At 46.0% G+C, this 23161-nt stretch overlaps 1 protein-coding gene across 3 annotated transcripts in view; it reads right to left on the reverse strand.

Annotated features, from left to right (window-relative positions):
* The window catches only part of Fam171a1 (family with sequence similarity 171 member A1), a 120605-nt gene that overhangs the window by 40730 nt on the left and 56714 nt on the right, over positions 1-23161 (reverse strand). For all 3 annotated transcript variants that reach the window (XM_085835232.1, XM_021154949.3, XM_085835231.1), the window contains exons 2-3: positions 16807-17034; positions 8581-8673 (exon numbers count right to left, since the gene is read on the reverse strand). In XM_085835232.1, coding sequence (XP_085691358.1) covers positions 8581-8623 — 43 coding nt within the window. In that variant the 5' untranslated portion in view covers positions 8624-8673; positions 16807-17034. The remainder of the gene's footprint in view (positions 1-8580; positions 8674-16806; positions 17035-23161) is intronic.

A 23161-nucleotide genomic window follows, 5' to 3' on the forward strand; every position in this document is an offset into this window, starting at 1 on the left:
AGGAAAAAGTCACAATCAAACATGACTTTCACTTTCTTCTCACCATATGTGAACGCCTGTCTTCTTTCATTTAGCCTCAGTGTCATGGCAGTCACCCAAAACACATGATGCCAAGGTCTACTGTATAATCTGCAGCCACATGACCACCTCCTTTCAGCCTTCACCCCCTGACCTCTTCACAATGGACTGCAGTGTTCACCATCCTCACCCACGAGTCCTCTCTTTCTTGGTATTCATCCTTGGTCTCTGGTTCTCTCCAGACTGCCTCTCATGCAGATCCCTTCTCTCTCCTTCTGCTCCTAGATGAGACAGCTCCCAAAGACAGCTATCCATCATCTCTGCAGCCTCTCTCTACTCGTCTTAGAGATCTCTCTTTATACCCACAGTCATTTCCAGTCTAGCATCTTTCTTGAGTTCCACACTGGTGTTTCCCCTGTCTTCTAGATAGCTTTACCCAGTTTCTAAGACCAGCATGTACCCTCTCTCCTCTAATGAGCCCATATTCTCTCCAGTGCCCAGTTTTGCTCCAGACCAACATCACTTTCCCTTTCTAACATCTTACAGAGTCACTCAAGTATCACGGCTGGCTATTGCTCCTTCGTCAACATTTCCTCCCTTCTGACCCCACACTACAGACCTATGAACCACCTTTTGCCTCAACAGTCTCCCAGCCAGCCCTCTGCTTCAAACTTAACCTCTATTTCAGCTATGGACATTGACTGCTCAGAGATGCCATCCTGACCATGTGATTTCCTGGCTCAGGAGACATCAGTCTCCACCACTTAGCAAATATATGATGACAGACAACATTAAAATTAAATAGATCAAGAAAGACTCAAACTACTACTCATATCTTATAACCTGAGAGATGCAACTCAATGCCTCAGAACTTATAAACAAACACATTGAGAAGAAGGAATTCCACTCTGTTCTTCTGAGTGAAGAAATTAAAACCCAGAGAGGTTACATAACTTGGTCAACATCAGTGTGCTTGGAAAATACAGGAAACTTTTACATCTGGCATCCCTTCCTGTCACAACATGTCCATCTCTAAATAGATGCTGTATTTATGACCAACCTGCTTCTCCCCCGTGCGCCTGACTGTTTATGTGGTCTGTGTATGAGAGCTGAGGAGAAGCTTGCCATGGCACGGTGCCTACACTATGTATGCGGTCATGCTTGTCCTATGTCTGAAACTAACTCTTGTGTCTGTATCACTCAAATGCATCTCAAAGTCTACCTCCTCTGCATAACCTTTCTCAAGCCCATCTAAAGTTTAAGGGCTATCTGTGTGTTTCTCATGGTCTTCAACCTCATTGTGTCTTGTATTATATGTATGTGAATGTTGTACTTCTTAATCTGAGGCACAATGAGAAAAAGAGTGCGCATCGTATGTCTGCTACTCAGTAACACCTATGGAACTGAACGTGGTGAGTCACGACTGGCAACTGTTTCAACAATGCTCTGACCTAATTGAAACTAGATTAGAACCATTAATACTCTGGGGCGCCAGAAATTCTTTGCTGGGTGGTTGCCCTGTGGATATGAACACATTGACTAGCAGTCCTGATTGCTACCCATCAAATACCAGTGCCAGTCACCAAGATGTGACAATGGCCCCAGATACTGCTAAGTGTCCCAGTGTATGTGAAATTACTACAGTACAGGACACCTTGTTTTATATTCTATGAGTCTTCATAACTTAAGCAACTCATATGAAGAGTGTTATATGGAGTCTTATATCATAGTGGACACATGATATATAAATAGGAGAAAGACAAAACCTCTGCATTCCTGAAACCCAAGAGGAAAGGGAGCAGAGAGCAAAATGGCTTGATTATCAGATTCCATACATCCTAGAATAAGAGGGAGGTGAAAGAAATAAAAGATCTACTTTAATAGCACATGCATGACTGCCCTGAAAGGAAGCTCCCTAGGTGGCCCCTGTCTGGAAGGCTGCGGAGGGGCAGAAGAGACCAGACAGCAGATAGAAAAATGTAGAGATTCAAGCCAGCCTACTGCACATGGCAAGACTGAGGAGGTGCATGTGAGCCAGAGAGGAGGCTTGCCATGGGCGTGGTGCCCACAGCTCAAAACCTTGGTCCTGAGTTGGCCTGCAGGTGATAGATGTCCGGGGTGGCAAGAATTTAAGGATAAGCCTGTTGAACAGAGGCTCAAATGAGAGATACAAAGAAAGGCAGTGACACTGAGAATCAACACAGAAGCAGGGCTACAGTTGAAATCACTTTCTGAATAGAAAGTATACAGGGAAGTAAGACCCCATGACAAAATCTGAGAAGAAATGAACACAGCGGCAGCCAGAGATGGGGCTGAGAGACAGGTGCGAGGAGGAAGACACAACAGAGTGTGAAGCTTGGGGGAAGTCAGGCAGGACAGTGATGACTGGAGAGATGTGGATCTGATGGCCCCAAGCTCTGGAACTAAGCAAGAGAATTCAGAAGAACAGCCAAGTTTAGGGGAGCTTAATGGCACCTGTGTGGCAAGGGTGATTGCTTTTTGCTCTCAAAGTTTGAGAGGGAAAGGAAACAAGGATGTTTCCTGAGGGAAAAATGCAACATAAAAAGGGTTTCTCTTTGAAGGACAACATCTTGAGTCAGAAAGGCAGAGAATGCTGATTGATGGAAGAATCTGCACACAGGGAAGCAGGCTGGATAAGGGGCAATGGGATCGATCCACTGGGGACAGAGAAGCAGTGAGAGACGATGCTGGCACCATGTACAGGAGGAGGGACAAGGAGAAAAGTGAACACGTCATCCACTGGGAACTGTACTTTCCCCTCAGAAGCAGGAGACAAGGAGACTGCTAAGGGTGTGAGCATGCGTGGTAGGAGAGACTCTCAGTAGGTGCTTTGTGGAACAGAAAGAAATTATTCAGGGAACAAGAAACTTCTGGGGGGCCGTGGGAGCTGCAGGATGGGTCTCCAGTCTGCTCTCATTTATCTCTTACCATCTTTCAAAAACTATGTGTTTGTAAGTGTGATCATGGGCATGTGTATGCCACAGCGTGTACACAGAGGTCAGAGGGTAAGCTTAGGGTGTGTACACGCAGAGGTCAGAGGGTAACCCTGGGGTCAGTGTGTACACACAGAGGTCAGAGGGTAACATTGGGGTCAGTGTGTACACACAGAGGTCAGAGGGTAACATTGGGGGTCAGCATGTACACACAGAGGTCAGAGGGTAACCCTGGGGTCAGTGTGTACACACAGAGGTCAGAGGGTAACCCTGGGGTCAGTGTGTACACACAGAGGTCAGAGGGTAACCCTGGGGTCAGCGTGTACACAGAGGTCAGAGGGTAACATTGGGGGTCAGCATGTACACAGAGGTCAGAGGGTAACCCTGGGGTCAGTGTGTACACACAGAGGTCAGAGGGTAACATTGGGGGTCAGCGTGTACACACAGAGGTCAGAGGGTAACCCTGGGGTCAGTGTGTACACACAGAGGTCAGAGGGTAACCCTAGGGTCAGTGTGTACACACAGAGGTCAGAGGGTAACCCTGGGGTCAGTGTGTACACACAGAGGTCAGAGGGTAACATTGGGGGTAAGTGTGTACACAGAGAGGTCAGAGAGTAACCCTGGGGTCAGTGTGTACACCCAGAGGTCAGAGGGTAACCCTGGGGCCAGTGTGTACACAAAGAGGTCAGAGGGTAACATTGGGGGTCAGCATGTACACAGAGGTCAGAGGGTAACCCTGGGGTCAGTGTGTACACCCAGAGGTCAGAGGGTAACCCTGGGGTCAGCGTGTACACAGAGGTCAGAGGGTAACCCTGGGGTCAGTGTGTACACACAGAGGTCAGAGGGTAACCCTGGGTCAGTATGTACATGCAGAGGTCAGAGGGTAACATTGGGGGTCAGTTTTTCTCTTGTCGTTTACTTACCAAAGCCTGCTGCCTGCTTCGCAAGCCTCTGGGTAGTCTGCCGTCCACCCACGGTCCCAGTGGGTACTGTATCCCAGACTGTGTATTACTGTGCCAGTCTCTCGAGTGAGTTCTGGAGACCTGAATGCAGGCCATCAACCTTGTGTGGCAAGTACTCTATCCATGAAGCTAACTCCGCGGCCCCTTCATCTCTGCGAATCTCTTCACTTCTCAGGGTTTGCTTCTGGTTCCTCCCCTAAACCTATCTCCAGAAGATCCCAACCAATCTGTTCTTCCGCCATGCACACAAAGCTCTCTAGAAGAGCCTACCAATGCTCTCTCATTTCATTCTTTCATCAGTCTTGATGATGGGTCAGAAAGAAATCTGCCAGCATTTTACACGTAAAACATTTTCAGACACAGCCTGTTTAGGGAAAGTCCCCTCGCAGGCCAGTCACTCCATGAGCCCACCCCTTTTCTTTCACAGTCGTAAGCCTTCTTCACAAAGCCACAGCAACACTCATGGCACAACAACTTGCCTCGTTTTTAAAATGCAAGGGCTGTTGACTGCTATGACAATTTCATTAGAGGCATGGATTTATTGTGTAGCTTACCTTTGCAGACACACTCATTACTCTGCCTACCCTGATGAGAATTGGTTTTTTGGTGTATAGGGTTAGAATTTACATCTACATACAGAATTTACATACAGAATTGCCATCCAGTGTATCTACAGATAAGACAAGTGGATAATATTTTCTATTTTTTTAGAGAAGCTCTCATTAATGTTTTTTATTCAGGTATAGTTATGTTAAACCTTCTATTGACATTTCATGCATATGTGTGGAAACAATGGCTTCCTTTCTCTTTTGTCGCTGGTATCCATCTCGCCTCGTGGCTTTTATTCCGTCCAAGCTTTTCCTTTAGAGCAGCATCATGTGACCTTGCACATAGTTGGTAGGATGAAGTTTCTAGGTGAACCATCATCAAGCTTGGGGACCCTCCCAGGATGGGCTGGCATGTCATGGCATCTGAGCAACACACATAGGTAACCTGCTTATAGTGCTATATAATTTATACCCACTGAAAGATGGCATAAGCAGCAAGCCGTGACCGGCGGAGGATAGAACACGGTATGTATCACCCATAAATCTGGTATCACACTAGTTTTGGAACTGACTTAGCAAAGATGGCAGATTCCTATTTCCTCAACTACCTACGGCCTTCCTTCCCAGGAGGAAAAGCTTTGAATAAAATAAAGTGATGCATTGCTATCACTGCCCTGCCTCAACTTGGTTGAGATAATAACAGTATAATTAAATCTTCCAAGCTCAGGGAGTTGTAAAGTTAATCAAGTAGGAAGCTGGTATGGGCATGAAACTATGGAACCGAAGAAACGGTTCTTAGGTGGCTTCTGATTAGATGCAGGAAGCAGGGGTGGACATATACTGATCAATTAATTATAACAAAGCTATCTGAATGTATGCCAATCCCCCCTTCTCTCTGTGTGTGTGTGTTAACTGTACCCTCTGCCCTAATTCACTTGAACAAAAAAAGAAAGCAATCATGAAGAAACTGTCTACATGGGACGCACAGGGAGCAGATGAATTTTGATTATTCCCTTGATTACCTAATTATTCATTGGCTCATTGGGTCCCTGTTAAGAAGCAGGCACAGGGCCTGGAAACCAAGGTGATGATACAACAACTTAGCTGATGAGGAACAGTACATGTTACAGTTAACTGCCGCACACACCATGGTCTGTAGCTTGTGGCACTGTTTTGGGGGGTGAGAGGCCCTTTAAGAGGTTGGGTCTCCCTGTAGGAAGTGGGTTAGGACTTTAGGGTTACATCCAGTGAGCCCTTCAGAAGGCTTGGAGAGTTTGGTTTGCAGCCTGTCCTTGCTGTGAATGGAGAGGTTAAAGACAGTGTGGACTTTGAGGTGGGATGTCCCAGATGGGATAGAGCAAAACAAAAAGAATTGGACTATTAACACAGTCTATGTGGATGGACTCTGAGCAGACAGAGGCTGTATCATACCAGCCTGTGAGACAGCATCGTGAGGAGACAGCAACCAGGAAGAGAAAGGACCAGCACTCAGCCCCAGGAAGACTAAATCAGCATCCAGTGTATGACAGACATGGGGGAAGGAAATACTCAAGGCATGAAGTGCAGCTTCTCAACTGTATCAACCCTACCCCTAGTGAAGTGATTTCAGAGCAGCATGTGGGCTGCAAGCATGTGCAGAGATCCACCCGGGTCCTGTGAGCACAGACGGGTAACATGTGGGCAGGCAGGAAAGAGCAGTGCGAGGTGACTCAGATGGGGAAGGAGGTCTGAAAGGGGGTTGAAGGTCACACAGGATGCTGCACAGGGTGAAGGTGAGTGCTCACAGATAGTGCATAAGAGGGACTCTGGGGCTCTTCAGGGTCCTTCCCAGAGACACAAGACAAGAGAGCTGGCTGTCAAGGCTGACAGACAGTAAGGAGTACAAGGGGCAGTTGCAAGGAGCATGCGCAACCATGACAGAATCTGGTGTGTCCACTTTCTGCACCCTACACACCAACCCCAGCCAGTGTGAAATGCACAGGACAGGGTTCAGTGAAGAGGAGATTTTCACATGGCGTGGAGGAAAAATGGGCACAAGAAACCTGCTTCTTCAGGAAACCCACAGGCTTCAACGCCTATTCCAATCCCAGCTGTGACAAGCAACAACTGGGTGACTGTCATCAGAAGCTTAGGGTCAGGGAAACTATGGTGACAATAAGGATGGAGAGGAAGCCTAGCAAGGTTCAGCCTGACCAATTACACTTTGTGTTCACGCCATCTATGGAGACAGACGTTCTAGCAAATTACACACCCCCAAGAGCTCGATGTGTATAATTCAGTAGATATCCAAGGTGACCTGTGTAACCATCAGTTGCTTCTGAGCCTTCCCCTTGGAAGTTCAACTTCCCCTTGAAACAGGGGACTGGAGGTAATCAATATCTAGAGAATATTGACACCTAGAGCCTAGAAAAGGGTAGGGTAGGAGCTTGGGGGCCCAAAGAAGCTACTAGAGTTCCCTCAAAGAGTGACCAAGAGTCAAGACAGAAAATTAAGGTGCTGAATCAAGGGGAGGCAGTTTCAGAATGGGGAGCGACTTGCTACCTCTGTTGACATGGCGATGACAAGAGGATGCAGTGATGATTGATGTCTTGGCAGATGGGCAATATGGAGGCTGCAAATGACTCTAGCTTTGGCAAAGCTAATGGAAGAGGAACTGTAGGTACAGAGGCCATGGACTCAGACCATGGAGTGTCAGGGAAGATGCAAGCCCAGCACTCTTGTGAAAAAGAAAAGACATAATAACTTTACTGTGAGGTGACAATAAAATATGCACCTCTGTTTCTCTCTGAAACTTAAGTCATAAATGCTTCAGACACTTCCGTTTATTTTCAAATCCATCCTCTAAAATCAGTAGCTCTAAATTAAACTCTTCACATCTCCTTGCAGCCCCACACTAAGGAAGAAATCAATGAACCTGCTTCCTTCTCTAATGCCACCTAGATGGGTGTGACTCAGAATGATGGGCGAGACATGGCATCGTCAGTAAAGAATAAAATACACTGCTCTCCACATATATGTGGGGCACCCTGTGTAGCCATTGAAAATTCCAGGATGCCCCAGTCCCTCCTAGAAAATGGCACAGTGGTTTTTGTATAGATCACAGGTATATGCTACATAGCCTTTAAATCATACAGTACTTTGGAAGTGCTATGTAAATAAGTGTTATATTGTCCCGTGAGGGAATGATGTCAGTAAAGATCTATACATGGTCAGGCATAATAAAGAACTTATCTTTTATTTATGTGTATGTGTCTTGTGGGTGTGTACACCTGTGTGTGTAGGTACCCTAAAGAGGCAAGAAGAGGGTGAGGTTGAATTCCCCAGAAAAAAAGTTCCATGCTGTTGTGAGCTGCCCACTGTACTTGGGAACTGTACTTGGTCCTCTCTTGGTCCTCTGTACAAGCAGCCACTCTTAAGCCATACTTCCAACCCACACCTTTTTTATATGAACCCAAATCACTGAACCTTAGGATAATGAAAGCAAACGTAAGCACCACAACAAATCAACACTCAGCAGTGCTAGGAAACAGGAGGGTTCTCTAGTCCATGATGGAAGGAAATGATCTGATCGCAGAAAGATATCTTGTGTGAGGATTATTCCCAACTTGAATCCCAACACTGATTGGAAGAGGGCAAGTGCTCAGACCTTCCATATTAGTACATCTTAAGAGCCAGTCATGGCTGGGGTGAGATGAGGGTTTACAATGACTGTGAAACACATTAAAAAACAGAAGGCAAGCAAGACAAATCCCCTCCCCCTTTCTAGCTATTGTGAGTGACCATGTCTATTGAGCAACATGGACCAGGACAGTGACCCAAATAATCATCAGACTCTTTTCTTAGGAAGGAGAGGTGATGGGAGCTAAGCAGGGAGGCTCCTTTCTTTCCCCATGTACATTTGGAAGATGGTTCTGGAAGAAGTAATGTTACAGCCAACTTAAAGCAGAAATGCAGACTTCTCACAGGGGCAACAAACGTTGCGTTCCAGCTGGGGATAAATTCACTGTTGCCACATCCAATAAGAAGAATGTTGCTCATCAAATGTTAGCATTTGGCCTAAGAATCAGCACTGCTTCTTTTTTTAAAACTGAGACGCACCTTGGAATCCTGAGACTATTTGGACGACATCTTCATAGACCATCAGCGTAGCGGAGCGTTCAGGAAGCAGGCCAAGGCTCAGTGAGGAAAACACTGCAGGGACAAAGTGGATGACGTAAGGGAACTGTGACACTTCAACCCGGAAGCCCACTCTGTCTGGGAACACTGCAAGCTTCCTACTTTCTGATTTTAAACCAATCACCAATATTGATTTTTCCAAAAGATTAGTGGAATGGCAGTACTGGAATCCTTATAATAACTACTGTCTTGCCATAATCAACTTGAAAAAAGTTGATTTTGGGTGGGGGGAGGAGGGACATGTGCAAATGTGTGGAGGTCAGAGGTCAACTTTGAGTGTTGTCCTTCAGGACTGTCCACCTTGTTTGGGGGGGAGACAGTGTCTCTTACTAGGACTGATCAGATTAGACTGGTTGGCTTACAAGCCCCAGGGATCTGCCTATCTTGACATCTTCTGGGTAAGGGTTACAAATGTGCACTTCCATTCTTGGGTGTTTTATGTGAGTGCCAGGGAACAAATTCAGGTCTTGTTTGCATGACTGAATTATCTCCTGGATTCCATTTCCCTCGTAAGATAATTTTAGTGACATAACAAGATCCTGTGCTACGGGAGTATGTTAAAAGTTATTATGTGTACACTATATGAGTATACATACATACATTCATACATACATACACACATACACACACACACACGTATATAATGTTAGGTTTAAGCATTAAGAGACTCTAAAATATGTGTTTAGGTTCATGTATGCAGTATGCTCCAAGACTCGTAGTAATAACTTCACACAAATTATATTACTTTAAGACTATAACCCAAATATCACAGATCCTTGACGTCCCAAGTTTCCTGGCAGATGTATGTGCTTTAGGCTGTGAACTGGGCTTGAATACTATGTCCCCAGCTGGTGGTGCTGCTCTGAAGGGTTGTGGCACTTTTAGGAGGAAGTGTATCCCTGGGGCAGCCCTTGGGCATTTCCTGCCTGTCCTTTGCTTCCTAACTGTGGACACAATGTGCTTTGCGGCCTCACACTGCTGCAGCTGAGACTCTCCACCATGGTAGACAGCATTTCTTTTCAAATGTGAGTCACAATGAGTTCTTCCTTTCTGCAGTTGTCAGGCATTCTGTTACACGAAATTTGAGGGAAACAAAACAAAACAAATAATTCCACCGTAGACTAAGATTTGCAGGCTCTCCCTGACAGGGCGGATGTCACTCTGGGGACACTGACTTGGGTAATTTATCCAAGTATCGAAACAACCCTAAGAAGTGGGTGTTCACTCTTCAGTAATGAAATGGGCTTATAGATGAGGAAGCGATTGTCCATCCCTCAGGTGATAGATGCCGGGCCTAGGATCTGCATTCCGGTGCCTTCCGTCAACCACTATGCTACGTGGATGGAAACTCACAGGACCTTGGACTTCATCACCAAGGTAAGAGAGGCGCCAAGTCAAGCCAAAAAAGTAATTGAGAAGTTATTTCTTCATCACCTTAAAAATAACCCATCTATTCGTTTTGTACTGAATGGTGGTGTGTGTGTGTGTGTGTGTGTGAGTGTATGTGTGCGATGTGTTTGTGTGAGTGTGTGTATGTATATGGCGTGTTTGTGTGGTGTGTGTATGTGAGTGTGTAGGTCAGAGGCCAACTTCAGGTACTATTCTTCAGGAGCTGTCTACCTTGTTCTTTTGGGACTCAGTTTCCCTCTTGGCCTGGGCCTCACTGGTTAGGTAGGGCTGGCTGGCCAGTGGGCTCCAGGGATCTCCCTGACTTGACAGCGTCTTCCGAACTGGGGTTGCTAGCATCCTATCTCGCTCAGCTTTTTAACATGGGTATGGGGTAGTAATAAGGTGAGATCGTGGCCAGCCTGGGTCACTTAGTGAGCAACTACCATCTCAGTAAGCTCTTTACTGCCTGAGCTTTCTCCCCAGCCATTTAATTGATTAATTAGCTAGCTAATTGATTTTTGAGTCAGCACTTCACTATGTAGCTGAGGTTGACCTGGAATTCCCAGTGCAGCTCACATGCTGGGATTATGGATATACACTATGACATCAAGAAGTAACACTAATGTCTATGAAAATATCAAGACCTAGAAAGATGAAATGTTAACGGTCTGAGTGATTTGGCAGTGCAGGCTCTCCACAGGCCCTCAGAGGTGCTGCCTGCCTCTCCTTCACCCCCTCCATCCAGGCAGTGCACTTAGATGTAGCTATATCCCAAGACCATTGCCAGCTTTGTCCTGAATAGAACACATAAATGTGGTCTGTGGTCTGTGCCTTCAGGATTACTCATTATGCAGGACCACAGCCCACAGGGAACAACCAGAGAATAGGCAGAAGGTGGCCAGTGCCATGGCAAACATAAGAATGCATTTTAGTGCTGCAGAAGATGATCTGATATTCAATACAGATATTCAACCAGTGGCCCAACAAGTTCTCTGCCCTATGTGAGCCCAAAAGCATGGAGACATGTTCATGCAAAAACTCGTGCATGTATGTTTACACATATATGTCCATAGAGGAATTAACTCAAATCAGTGTTTGTTAACTGAGAAACAGATCGAGTTTGGCATTATGAATATATTATGAACATACAGATGAGCCATGGAGAAGTGACATGTTCTACAGGAAGGAGGGCCTGATGTATTAGTCACTTACCTACTTGAGTGACAATATGTGACCAAAGTGGCGTAGGTAGGGAAGAGTTTATTTGGGTTCACAGTTTAGGGGTGCAGCCCATTATGGTGGAGACATCATGGTGGGGGAACTTGAAGCAGTAGGTCACAGTTAGGGAGTACGGAGCTGCCAGTGTTCCTGCACAGGGTTCTCTCCCTGTTAATTCGGCTCAGGATCCAAGCCCATGGAATGGTGCCAGCTGGAGCTGAGGTAGGTCTTTCCAACTAACTTAATCTAGACAATCCCTCGCAGCATGGCCAGAGGCTCTTTCCCTAGACAATTCTAGATCCCACTAAGCTGATAACCAAATTAATTATCACAGCCTTGAAAACATGCTGAGGATGGCAGGCATAGAAGCCACACACTGTCTAACTCTATTTATATGCGCTCTTTAGAACAGGCGCAGCCAGAGATGAAGGCAGTTTACAAGTTGCTAGGAGCTGGAAGGATGGGAAATAGGGAGTCAGAACTAATGGACAGAGTTAATAGAGGGTGCTGGAATATGCTGGAAACAGATGATGGAGATATTACAGAGGTACAAAGCCATGAAGGATGCACATTTAGAGTTTCACGCTCTACCAACTGAACTAGCCAGGTATTTTGAAGTGTGCATTTTTGAAATGGTGTGTTTTGGTGTGTGTAGGGGTGTGTGTGTATGTGCATGCGTGCATGTGTGCGCGTGTGTGTGTAGGTGCATATGTATTTATGTGCACATGGAGGTCAGAGGCCAGCATCAGTGCCTTCCTTTATTACTTTCCTTTATTACTTTTTATTTTTTTTTATCTTTTTTTTTTTTTTTGACAGGGTTTCTCTGTATAGCCCTGGTAGTCCTGGAACTCACTTTGTAGACCAGCTGGCCTCAAACTCAGAAATCTGCCTGCCTCTGCCTCCTGGGTGCTGGGATTAAAGGCGTGTGCCATCACACCCGGCTTTCCACCTTATTTTTTGAGACATGTTTCTCGATGACCCTGAAGTCCACTGGTTGACAAGACTACCTGGAAAACATGGTGAGAGATTCTCCCGTCTCTGCCTCCACAGCACGAGCACTATGCACTTGGTTATGGAGATCAGAAGTCAGGTCCTCACACTTGCTCAGCAAATGTTTTACTGACTGAGTCATACAATGGTATGTCTTATGGTACATGAAGATCATCTGCTCCTTGGGAGGTTGAGGCAGGATTGAAAATTCAAGGTCTACTTAGATGGCACAGCTACTTTAAAGCCATATTTCGTCACTCAGTAAGACCACACCCCACCCCGATGAAGGAAAATTTTGGATACAGTTTGGATTTAGCTTAATAATATAATGCTTGCTTAGCCCGCCCGAGGCCTTGGGTTCCATCCTCAGCACTGCCAAACCCAAACAGCCAAAACAAAAACCAACCCAAAACAAAAGAAAAAACAAAAAAGTAAATCACAATTAGTGGGACATCAAAGTTGGATGAACAGTTCAGACAAAGTTAGAGGAGTGAAGATCAGAATAAAAGAAGAAACAGCCACAGCAAAGGCTGCTTGGAGCTCGCCTTGCCTTCCTGGGTACAATCTCCATGGACATTTCACAGGTTATATTAACCATTAGCTGTAACTTTTTCTACCTAATGACACAAAGCAGGCCTCTTGGCTAGACAGAAAGAAAGGCCAGGAGTTCTGTGGATGGTGTCACTTACAGGAAGCAGCTGGCCTACAAGGGTAGGCTGTACCAGAATGCCTGCTTTGCCCCTGCCTCTCCATGCCATGCTCCCTCTCAGAGCTCGCCAGAACCAGGAAGCATCCTGACTGGCCCCAAACACCTCTCTGCTGCCTGGTGTGGGGTTTGTGAGCTCTGAGACTACCTGTGTCTTTATCTAGAACTAGGTAGGCATGGCTTGTAACTCAGTAAGATGGCACCATTGGCTTATATAATTGAATGCTTGGGAGTGGAACGCTCTGATAGGATTAGAAGGATTAGAAGGTGGGACATTGTTGGAGAAGATGTGTCCCTGGGGATGGGCTCTGAGGTTTCCAAAGCCCATGCCAGACTTTTATATCTCCTTCCCTCTCTCTCTCAGTCTCCCCCTCATCTCCCCTGACTCCCTCACCCCCTCTGCTTGCAGGTCAGGATGCAGTGCTCTTGGCTACTGCTCCAGTTCCTGCCACGATGATAATGAACTAACCCTCTGAAACTGCACGCAAACCTCCAATTAAATGTTTTGTTTTATAGGAGTCGCCTTGCTCATGCGGTCGCTCCACAGCAACAGAATAGGGACTAAGACACTAGGGACCATGGCAATGTGCTTTGAAAACTCATCTCGCATGGAACATTTTGGCCTTTCCATCTATAGAGAAGTTGCCCTGACAAACTGTTTCTCAAATCTTACTTCTTTTTAGAGGGATGCAAGGGATGTAGTCTCTGTAATCGGTCTGCCATGTGAGGCAAGGAGCAGGAGCACCAGGCTATGCACCCAAATCTATAGATTGCTTCAGGGATGGGAGGTGACCATAGGCCCACAGTTTCCAGTACATGGTATTTTTATCCACTCTGGAGAGGGTGTTAACTGAGGACTCTTCACACTAAGGACATACTCAGGATCTCCATTCTCCCACCAACCCCCAGCACTAAGGATGGAACCCAGGGTCTCTCACATGCTAGCAAACATTCTGTCATTGAATTATAACTCGGCTCCCCCCTCTTTAAAAAAACAAAACAAAACAGAGAGCAAGGAACATCTTGTTTTGCTCAGGATATTGGGGGACTTCTGGAGTAAAATCATCCCACTTAGGGTTTTCAGGATACAACACAAGTTTTTACATGAAGGGGGTAAAGAGATAACACACAGAGAGGGTGAAAGTGCCAGTCAGACTCCTTCATGATAGGAAAGGGAGAAGTCACCAAGGGAGGAGGCTCTGTGTGTCACTTTTAACTCCTGGAGGCCACGCAAGGATTTTAGGCAGCACATTATGTAATTGGGCACATGTATTTAATTCAGAAACACTGTGGTAACTTCACACATGCACGCAGCATATTTTGGTCATTGTCCTTTCAATCCCCCACTGTTGCTGACCACCTTCTTCTTCCCTCCGTCCAGTTCTCACCCATCTGTCATACATTTCGCTATGTTTTATGAGCCACTGAGTCTAATCAGGGTTGCCTGACAGAGCCTGCCTGGGTAGGGGCTATTGAGAGGCGCATGCTCAACCTACCAATGGCTACATCACTGTGGGGAAAGATACTTTCTCCCCCAGCAATGATTAACTGTTAATAGCTCCTCAGGGTCTCCAGAGCTTCTCTTCTGCGCATGAAGGAGTGCTAATGGCTCTAGGGTGCAGGGATTGCAGGGCACATGCATTTTAAGATGCAGTACTAGCAATGTGGTGGGGGTGGGTGTTTTTGAGGAGGCCAATTAACCTGGTCAGAGAGCAGTGCAGTAGTCCTGGACCACTGTTTCTTTGCCAGAGCTACGGGAAGACCTGCCATTGACAGAGATGGAGGAGAATCCTCCTTAGTAAACAGAGTGGCTCACATGGAGGAGTTCGTGGATCTCTGACTTGTTTGCTGAGATCCGTTTCTTTAGTCTACAAGCCTCCAAGGGAAGAAGAGAAAACCTAACACGGCTTCTAGGAGTTATTGCTAAGGATGAGAAAAGGAATTCACTCCAAGCTCTCTCAAGAACATCCATGCGAACTAGAACCCGGAACACGCAGTGAAGAAAGTATCTTGTCCACGGTCTCTCATCTATCTTGGAACTCCCAGCTCTTTTTGCCTTTTTTTTTTTTTCTCAGTTGTTTGGAATACCAGAAGTGTGAGACCCAACTTCTAAAAATACACACTAAAGCAACAGTTTACTTGGTTTCTCAGCGGAGGCCGGGCTTCATTCTGGTCACACTTGTTTTACGTGCTAGTTATGAGCGCCTCTGCCTTTATTATACTGAAAAGGTCAGCAAATAACCAATGGCTCGGGAAGGTCTTTTGAAATGATTCAGGCCAATTAATTCCATTTCAGAAGCTAGAAACACAGGCTCTGACAACCCCGCTGGGCCCACTCGGGCGGGGCAGCTAGCGGAAGGCTGTTCTCGGTTCCAGGTGTTTTCATGGTGTATCTAAAACGCTTCCAATTAAACTGTCTTGTTCCCATTATCAGACTCATTCAAGAAAAGGACATTATGGAAACAATTTCCTTTCTTCAAATCCTATAATGGAGTCAAAATGAAAGCCATTAGATGGCTGATTCTCACCATGCACAGGTCCTGTGTTTACAAATGGACACGTTTGCTAAATTGTTCCTCTCACCCCCCATATCAGCAGTCTCCATGTGTTTGTGCTTGTATACAGCTTGGAGGCTGATGGGGCAACAGCCTGTCTGCCTGTCTCAGCTCTCCCTTGGTGAGTGTCTTCTCTTTGTCTCTTTGTGACAGGCTTCTCACATGTGTGCTTTCTGCTGGCGATCTCACTATTTTAAGTGGCCCCCATGTACAGTGAGGAGAGGCTATAGTGTGCACTGTGGGAGAATAGATGATAAATGATGCTCAGATACAGGTTATGGTGCTGAGCCCTTAAGCCCAGTGTTTGCAGGTCAGCTGTGTTTATCCAACAGTGTCTTTAAACAAGCCCACACAGAACAGAGGCAGATATTTGAATCAGTTGCTGAAAATGTTGTGACTACAGCGTCCAGCTCAGTGTTTGCCAGGCTTGAGATTGAAGCCTGTGTAAAATGCAACATGACCCTACCTTGTACAGCTACTACTCAGATGCAGCCAGACAGTCTCTGCACCCCTCACCCCCAGGACATCCAATGGTACACTGGGGAGGTCAGACATCTCCTTTAGCTGGAATCTAGGGAAAGGGCTTTCCCTCTTTTTGCTGGCCTTCCATGGGTTCTAGCTTGTGATGGTGTTACTGTCAACTTGACAGGATCTAGAATCCCCAAAGAGACAAACATCTGGATAGTCTGTGAAGGATTGCCTACACTAGGTTAACTGCAGCGGGAGACCCACCCTGAATATGGGCAGGGGGATTTCCAGGGCTGGGATTTGGGCTGCATAGGAAACAGAAGGCTCCTTCTCTGCCTCCAGAGCATGGATGGCCACCGCATGCTCCTGCTGCCATGCCCTCCCACCACGAGAGACTTTCTCTTACAACATATGTGTCCCTCCTTACGCTGCTGAGCAGACGTCTGCTGCAGCAATGAGGGAAGCTCCTGGCACAGGCACGGGGCCACTGCCCTTTACTTTCTGGAGAGTTCTCTACTTGTAGGAAGTAGAGAGGATGCTGTGCCCTAGAGTACAGAGCTCACACTGCTGCTGGTCAACACACACACGGCACAGCACTGGGAGCTCCTGTGACCTCCGTGTGTGTACAAGGTGGGGCTCCAGCCACCTTCACACACTTGCCCCACCATGCCTCCACATAATGGCACACAAGAAGGTGACTCACAGAATTGGCATATAGATGTCCCTGCCTGACTCCTACCTCGAAAAATGCTTCAGTGTCTGATCTCATCACCGGCCACCGACCCACAGGAGGTCTGTCTTTGGGAAGGGTGAACCACTTACCTGGTAATCGGATGGGCTTCCACGGGGCAGAGTTTGGCACGTAGGCGTGTTTTGTGGCGGTGACAATCAGCTGATTTCCAAGCTTGTATGGGAACTTGATGAAAGCAACCCCATCTGTGCCGGATGTGCCAGAGGCAACAGACACCTGGTTGGCGAAGATCTCAATGAGCGCATCTGCGAGGGGCTGGTGGGTGCTGGCGTCACTAATGTGCACCTTCAAGGTCACCTCTGGAAACAGAAAATGCACATTAACCCTGACAGTAGGCCAAAGAGGACTACATTCTTTTACAAGGAATTCTGACCCCGTCTTTTTTCTTCCTCTTCCTCCTCATCCTCTTCTTCCTCCTACCCCTTCTTCTTTTAATTCTTTCTTTATTTTATGCATATCAGTACACTGTCACTCTCTTCTGACATACCAGAAGAAGGCATCAGATCTCATTATAGATGGTTGTGAGCCACCATGTGCTTGCTGGGAATTGAACTCAGGACCTCTGGAAGAGCAATCAGTACTCTTAGCTGCTGAGCCATCTCAACGGATGGGAGTCCGCCGGTCATTTTCTTAATTATTAAAACTTAGGAAAATAAAAAAACAAACAAAACTTTTTTAACCCTAAAATAAAAAAAAAACTTTCAAAAATAAAAACTTCCTATTTTTTCCCACAAGCTGCTTCGTTCTTTATTTTTTTTCCTGCTCATGTGACAGATAACTGAGAGGCAGCACAACACTAGGAAACAGGTTAGATATTTGTTCATCCTTCCTGCTTGCTGGCTACCAGCTCCCATGGCCTCAGGCTGCTACAGAAGGATGCAGTTGCTGGGAGACTCACGGTGGGCTCTGCAATTGTCCCAGCAAAACTGATATAAGCATGCCAGGACTGCTGTTTGGTCATCACAAATGTGTTAAAGGCTGGGGAGATGGCTCGGCAGGTACAGGTATAGCGTCTACTGTGTGAGCAGGAGGTTTTGAGGTTAGATCCCAGCACGGACATAAAAATGCAAGCATAGCAATGCATGCTCATAATATCAGTGCTGTGGAGATGGAGACATGAGGATTCCCAGGCTTGCTGACAAGCCAGACTACTCAAACTGGTGAACTCTAGGTTTGGTGAGACGCAGTCTCAAAAGACAAGGTAGACAATGATAGAGGAAGACTTCTATGTCGAGGCCCTCAGAAACATACACACAAGTGCATGCCCATGTTTCCAACATTTGCATACACACACACACACAGACTTTTTTTTTTAATAAGGGAGGCCCTAAAGAATGTGGCAAAAGGAGGTTGGAAGCATAATGAGGTCAGATATGTGTACAGAGGGATGGTACCAAGTCAATAATACTAGCAAAAGCAGATAATCAAGGTTGAAAATACACAGGTCTACACTGCTGAAAAATTAAAACGCAATGAATGATTTCCCTTTATTCAGGCATGGGGTGCTTACTGAGCTCTGACTCTGCCCCTAGGGCTGCAACTGTCACAGCACGCATGGGTGGTAAAGAAGACAGGCAAGTACCAAGCAAATGCAACGGCTGCAGAGAGCCAGGGAGGGCTCAGAAGCAAGACAAGGAGGCACTTCCAGGAGAAGCCATAGTGGGTTATGCAAGATGCAAAGGGTCTGAGAGGATGCTGGGCAAGCAGGGGTCAGATTACTCTGCGAGCTTCGTGGAAGAGCTATTGGAAGTCACAGAGGTGTCATGCGGTTTGTGGATACCAAACTCGTGCTATAGAAACCTCTAGGTCTGGGTGACACATGGTCTGAGTCTGAGGCAAGTCTTCAGAATGAGCATCTAGCTCAGGCAATCTAACAATCTAGGGAGGAGATGATGATGGAGCAGGCTCCAGCCTCAGTAGGCATTAACTGACAGGGGCAACTCCAGAGCCAGACACTAATTCAAAAGAGGTGCCCACTCCTGTAAACGCTTTATGCTCAGGAAAGGAGTGAACCTGACACACCCACCCACCCACCACTTGCTTCATGTGTTCAGCTGCCTTCAATCTGAAAAGCTGGTGGTAACTTGGAACGTTGAGGGAGGTAGGAACCAGGAAATCATACAAGTGACCAGAGAGGCTCAGACACAGAATGTGCAGAGCCAGGCTCTCTGGATTAGACCCACATGGCTAAGGAGAGAACTAACCTTTTTTATTATTATTTTTTAAATTAACCTTTATTTTTATTTTATATGCATGGGTGTTGTGCCTGCCTGCATGTATGTCTGTGTACCACATACATGCAATGCCTACGGAGACCAGAAGAGGGCAGTGGTCCACTAGGACTGGAATTACAGAATGTTCAAGCGCTGGGAATAGGATCTAGATCCTCTCAAAGAGCAACCACTAGTAACGTCCGCACAATGTCTCCAGCTCCCAAAACAATTCTTGAAAGTGTTTTTTTGTTGTTGTTGTTCTGTTTTGTTTTAAATTTTACATGAATGCTGGAGCATGCACATCCTATCCTAAATAAATAAATATAATAATAATAATAAAAAGGATCAAGGCCACAGCATGAAAATTAGGGATGGGATATGCCATACACAGTCAATCCTCCAGTCTTGTCTTTCTGCAGGCGGTGTAGCACACATGTATAACACAGAGAGTTTCTTATTTAAGTTGGTCTTCCTTGCCACCCAAGTAATATGCTAAACTATAACACAAATCAACCCAGTTTTCAGTAATATTCACATTGTAAAAACACCTCTGGAAGTGGGCGAGTGGGAAGGGCTTCGCCAGGCAACCTTTGATGATTTATGCAATTTTATGGTAATGTAACATTTACTAACAATTGGGATTAAAGCTTCTGATCTCTCTGCACTGTACGATAAGATGTGGTTTGTGAGCAAACAGAGCAAGAGGACATTCCCTCTCACCAGCCTCTTAGACTCCACCGTGTCCATGCCTTCTAATACGGGCCACTTTGTTTATGTTCTGTGATACATTTTGGAAGACATCAGTAAGCACTGATTTAGCATGACATGTTAAGATTCATAACAGTAGCAAATTACAGTTATGAAGTAGCAATGAAATAATTTCATGGTTGGGGTCACCCCAACATGAGAAACTGTTTTAAAGGTGGAGAAGTACTACCCTCCATGCTGATGGGGATACAGGTTTTGTAGAGTAATACGCTGCATTAGACTATCCAGTCAGCAAAAGTTGTCCTACTGTTGACATCGGAAAGGGCATTTGATTGTGTGAGGCTCTGTTTATCAACACAACTCCCTCTTTAACTCTGAAAGGAAGAGTCTACAATTGGCCCTGGGTAAGGAGCATTATTAAACGTTGTCTTCCGGCCATGACATGACTGTCACAGACAGGAAAACGCAGCAGCCATGGTTATCGGCACAAGAAATAAAATAAAGCAAGCAAACAGAAGACATCAGAGTGGGAGGAGTCTTCTGGGGAAGCAGCAGTCAGCAGGAGTGGGAGAGGGGCAAGAAAGAGGGAACCGGGGGTGGATATCATCACGGCAGGCTGCCTTTAAGTATGCAATTGTTAAAAGATGAATAATACATGAATAAAAATAGAATTGCTCTCAAGAAGCTGTATTCTGCTTCTTTGATGTTCCGTAAGAGGTCAGAGTAGCCTTTGAAGCAGGGACATCTGATTTCTAACCTGAACTTGGGACACCGTTCTGTTTGTTCCTTATTGTGCGTATCTATTGCTGGGCTCTGTTGAGTTTGATTACAAAACACATACCTCCCAGATAGCCTCCACTGTTAATCCTGTCAACGCTGCCCTACTTCAACCCCTCACCATCCATCATGCAGACTGCAAGCCGCATAGCCTAGTAACAAAACTGCCCTTCAGGCCCGGGTCTTGAAATTCCAGAAATCAGAGGGGCCCAGGAAGCCAGGACAGCATTTGTTGAGGTGGGGATGCTGAGAAAGAGCCTTCCATCTGTGGTTGGGCCAGAACCACTGTTGGGATGGACATGGCTTCCTGGTTATTGGTTATGGGATCCAGCTGGAGGTACTTTCACGGAGAAATGACAAGCAGGGTTGTGAGGGGAGGGCAAGAAATGAGTGGCGTGGGTAAGCTTGCACCTTCCCAGGCTCCCTGGTCACTCAGACAGAGAGGGGACAGCCCAGGCTCTGTTGCGTTCATATAGACAGAGAAGGGATAGCCCAGGCTCTGCTGGGTACATATAGACAGAGAGGGGATAGCCCAGACTCTGCTGGGTTGACATACTGACACACTGTACTTGATCTGGAGGACAGATGCAGGTTCTTCCATTGGCCAAAAGACTACAGGGGAGTTGTCCAGTTTGGAACTGTGGAGGGACAGTCTTGCCATATGGTTAGGAACCTGCTCTGGTGTTGAGCCTGCCTTCTCAGACGTTCTGTGATACACAAAAGTCTTATGTGGGTCTCTCTTCTATTCTCATGAAGACTGCTAGGGTGAGTACTGCTCTGTGCTCTTCCGGATGCTGGACCACCCAGGACCGACCGACTGAACAGTGACCAGGAGAATCTCTCTCAACGACATCCCTTGGCCTTTCCCTTACCCCAGGCCTTCCCCTTACCCCAGGCCTTCCCCCTACCCCAGGCCTTCCCCCTACCCCAGGCCTTCCTCCTACTCCAGGCCTTCCCCCTACCCCAGGCCTTCCCCTTACCCCAAGCCTTCCCTTATGATCTCTACTCTGTCTACTCAAACTGAGGGAAACCAAGAGGTAGTTGCTCAGGCCTCTTCCTGCCTCATACACTCATACAGTGAATTATTTCTAGTCAGGAATTTAGACAGCCAGCACCTCTAACTCAGTCTCAGGTTTTGCTCAGCCAGTAGCAGAGTCTGGAAGTGGGAGACAGTGTATGTTGAGGAATTTTCCCTGCCTTCATTCACAGTGCCTCTGCTCTTGGCAGACATGAACAGTTTGGCTCTGTGGGCACGGACTAGTCCATTTTAAGCAGTACAGGGAACATCTGCCTTGTGGGCAGGAAACTAAACATTATCTTTCAGAAGTCCAGCATTATCTTTTAGACATTTCCTCTCTCACTGTCACAGATTTAGAACTAAGTGCAACAAGGCCGTTTCAAATTGTTGGCAAGGGAGGAGGAGGTTCCAAGCAATAAGCTAAAAGCTGACATAATTGCAGGGACAAGAGGACCGAATTATGGTACGTAATCCCCACACAGGCAGGGATTCCTGAAACTGGGATTTGATAAAATTGCCTGAAGACACAAAAAAGGCAGAAAACATGCTTGCTTTCTTCCCAGCCCCTTTCAGCTTCACATAATGTCTGTTTTATTTTTACACAAATGATGGAATACATTTATTTTATAATATATCATCCAAGCATCATTAAGCATTTTCTATCACTCCTTTAAAACCATTCACTGGTGCAGAACCATCCAGAACACTGAAGGTTTTCACTGGACCAAAGCTGGGAGAAATTTTCGCTTGCCTTTTTAACCCCCCACCCTTCTGCACTCTCAACACCGAGTTTAACAAGCTCTAGGAAGTTGTGGTACCTGACTTGGAGAGGTGGTGACTTGTGTGGAGCTGGTGGCTGCCTGTTAGAGCTTTGGCTTTCCTTCTGAATTTCTCCAAACTGGCTTTCTTTTGGGGTTGGGTTTTTAACTTTTCCTTTCCTAAAATATTTTTGAGCTGAATTTCCACAGTAGTCCATCCTAGCAGGAAACCTGACATCTCTCTGGCTTGGTTCTCAGAGCCTTGTAGAAAGAAAGCCACTTCCCCCTTGCAGGCCTGCTCTCTGATGTCATGTTGTCTGGCGCTCTGGGAAGTGCCCCGCAGCAGCAGGCAGAGCAGCTGAGCAGGAAGTCAGCACTCTGATTAGCTCTATTTAACCCCAATCTAACAGATTCACCATGGGCTTCACAGCTCTTAACTGAAATGGTAAAAGACCATTTAGTCACTTAAAACATTGTCTAAAATGAGACTTTTACCAGACCCTTGCTCTTCTTTTATCTAAGATATGTGTGCTTCTGTTACTTGGGTCTCAGCACAGCAGTGTGTGGTTTGAATCTCTGTCACTAGATAGCCAGGAAAAGCAGGCTGGAGAAGGCCTACTGAGTGCAGGACAGCTTTCTACCAGGCTGTCTTATCTCTTTCACAAACACAAAAGGCTTATTTGACTTAGTGATCTGATAAAATTAAGATATACTTTGTCACTTGTATTCCCATAATTTATTTATCTTTCATATGGGGTACATGCGCCTTCTATTATTTATTTTTATTTCTTAAACAGATCATTTAAAGTTTTCAAATCTTAGAGAATGAAGTCCACTAAAAATTACACATATATTTTAAAGACCTATTATATACTTTATACTAGATTATGTGTTAGAGTATTAATCAATTAATTAGTATAATTAGTGTACACCTGTAACAATAACTATGTGA

The sequence above is a fragment of the Mus caroli genome, unplaced genomic scaffold, assembly GCF_978045245.1.
Source record: "Mus caroli unplaced genomic scaffold, Mus_caroli_1 scaffold_2, whole genome shotgun sequence".
In the NCBI taxonomy this organism is placed as follows: domain Eukaryota; kingdom Metazoa; phylum Chordata; class Mammalia; order Rodentia; family Muridae; genus Mus; species Mus caroli.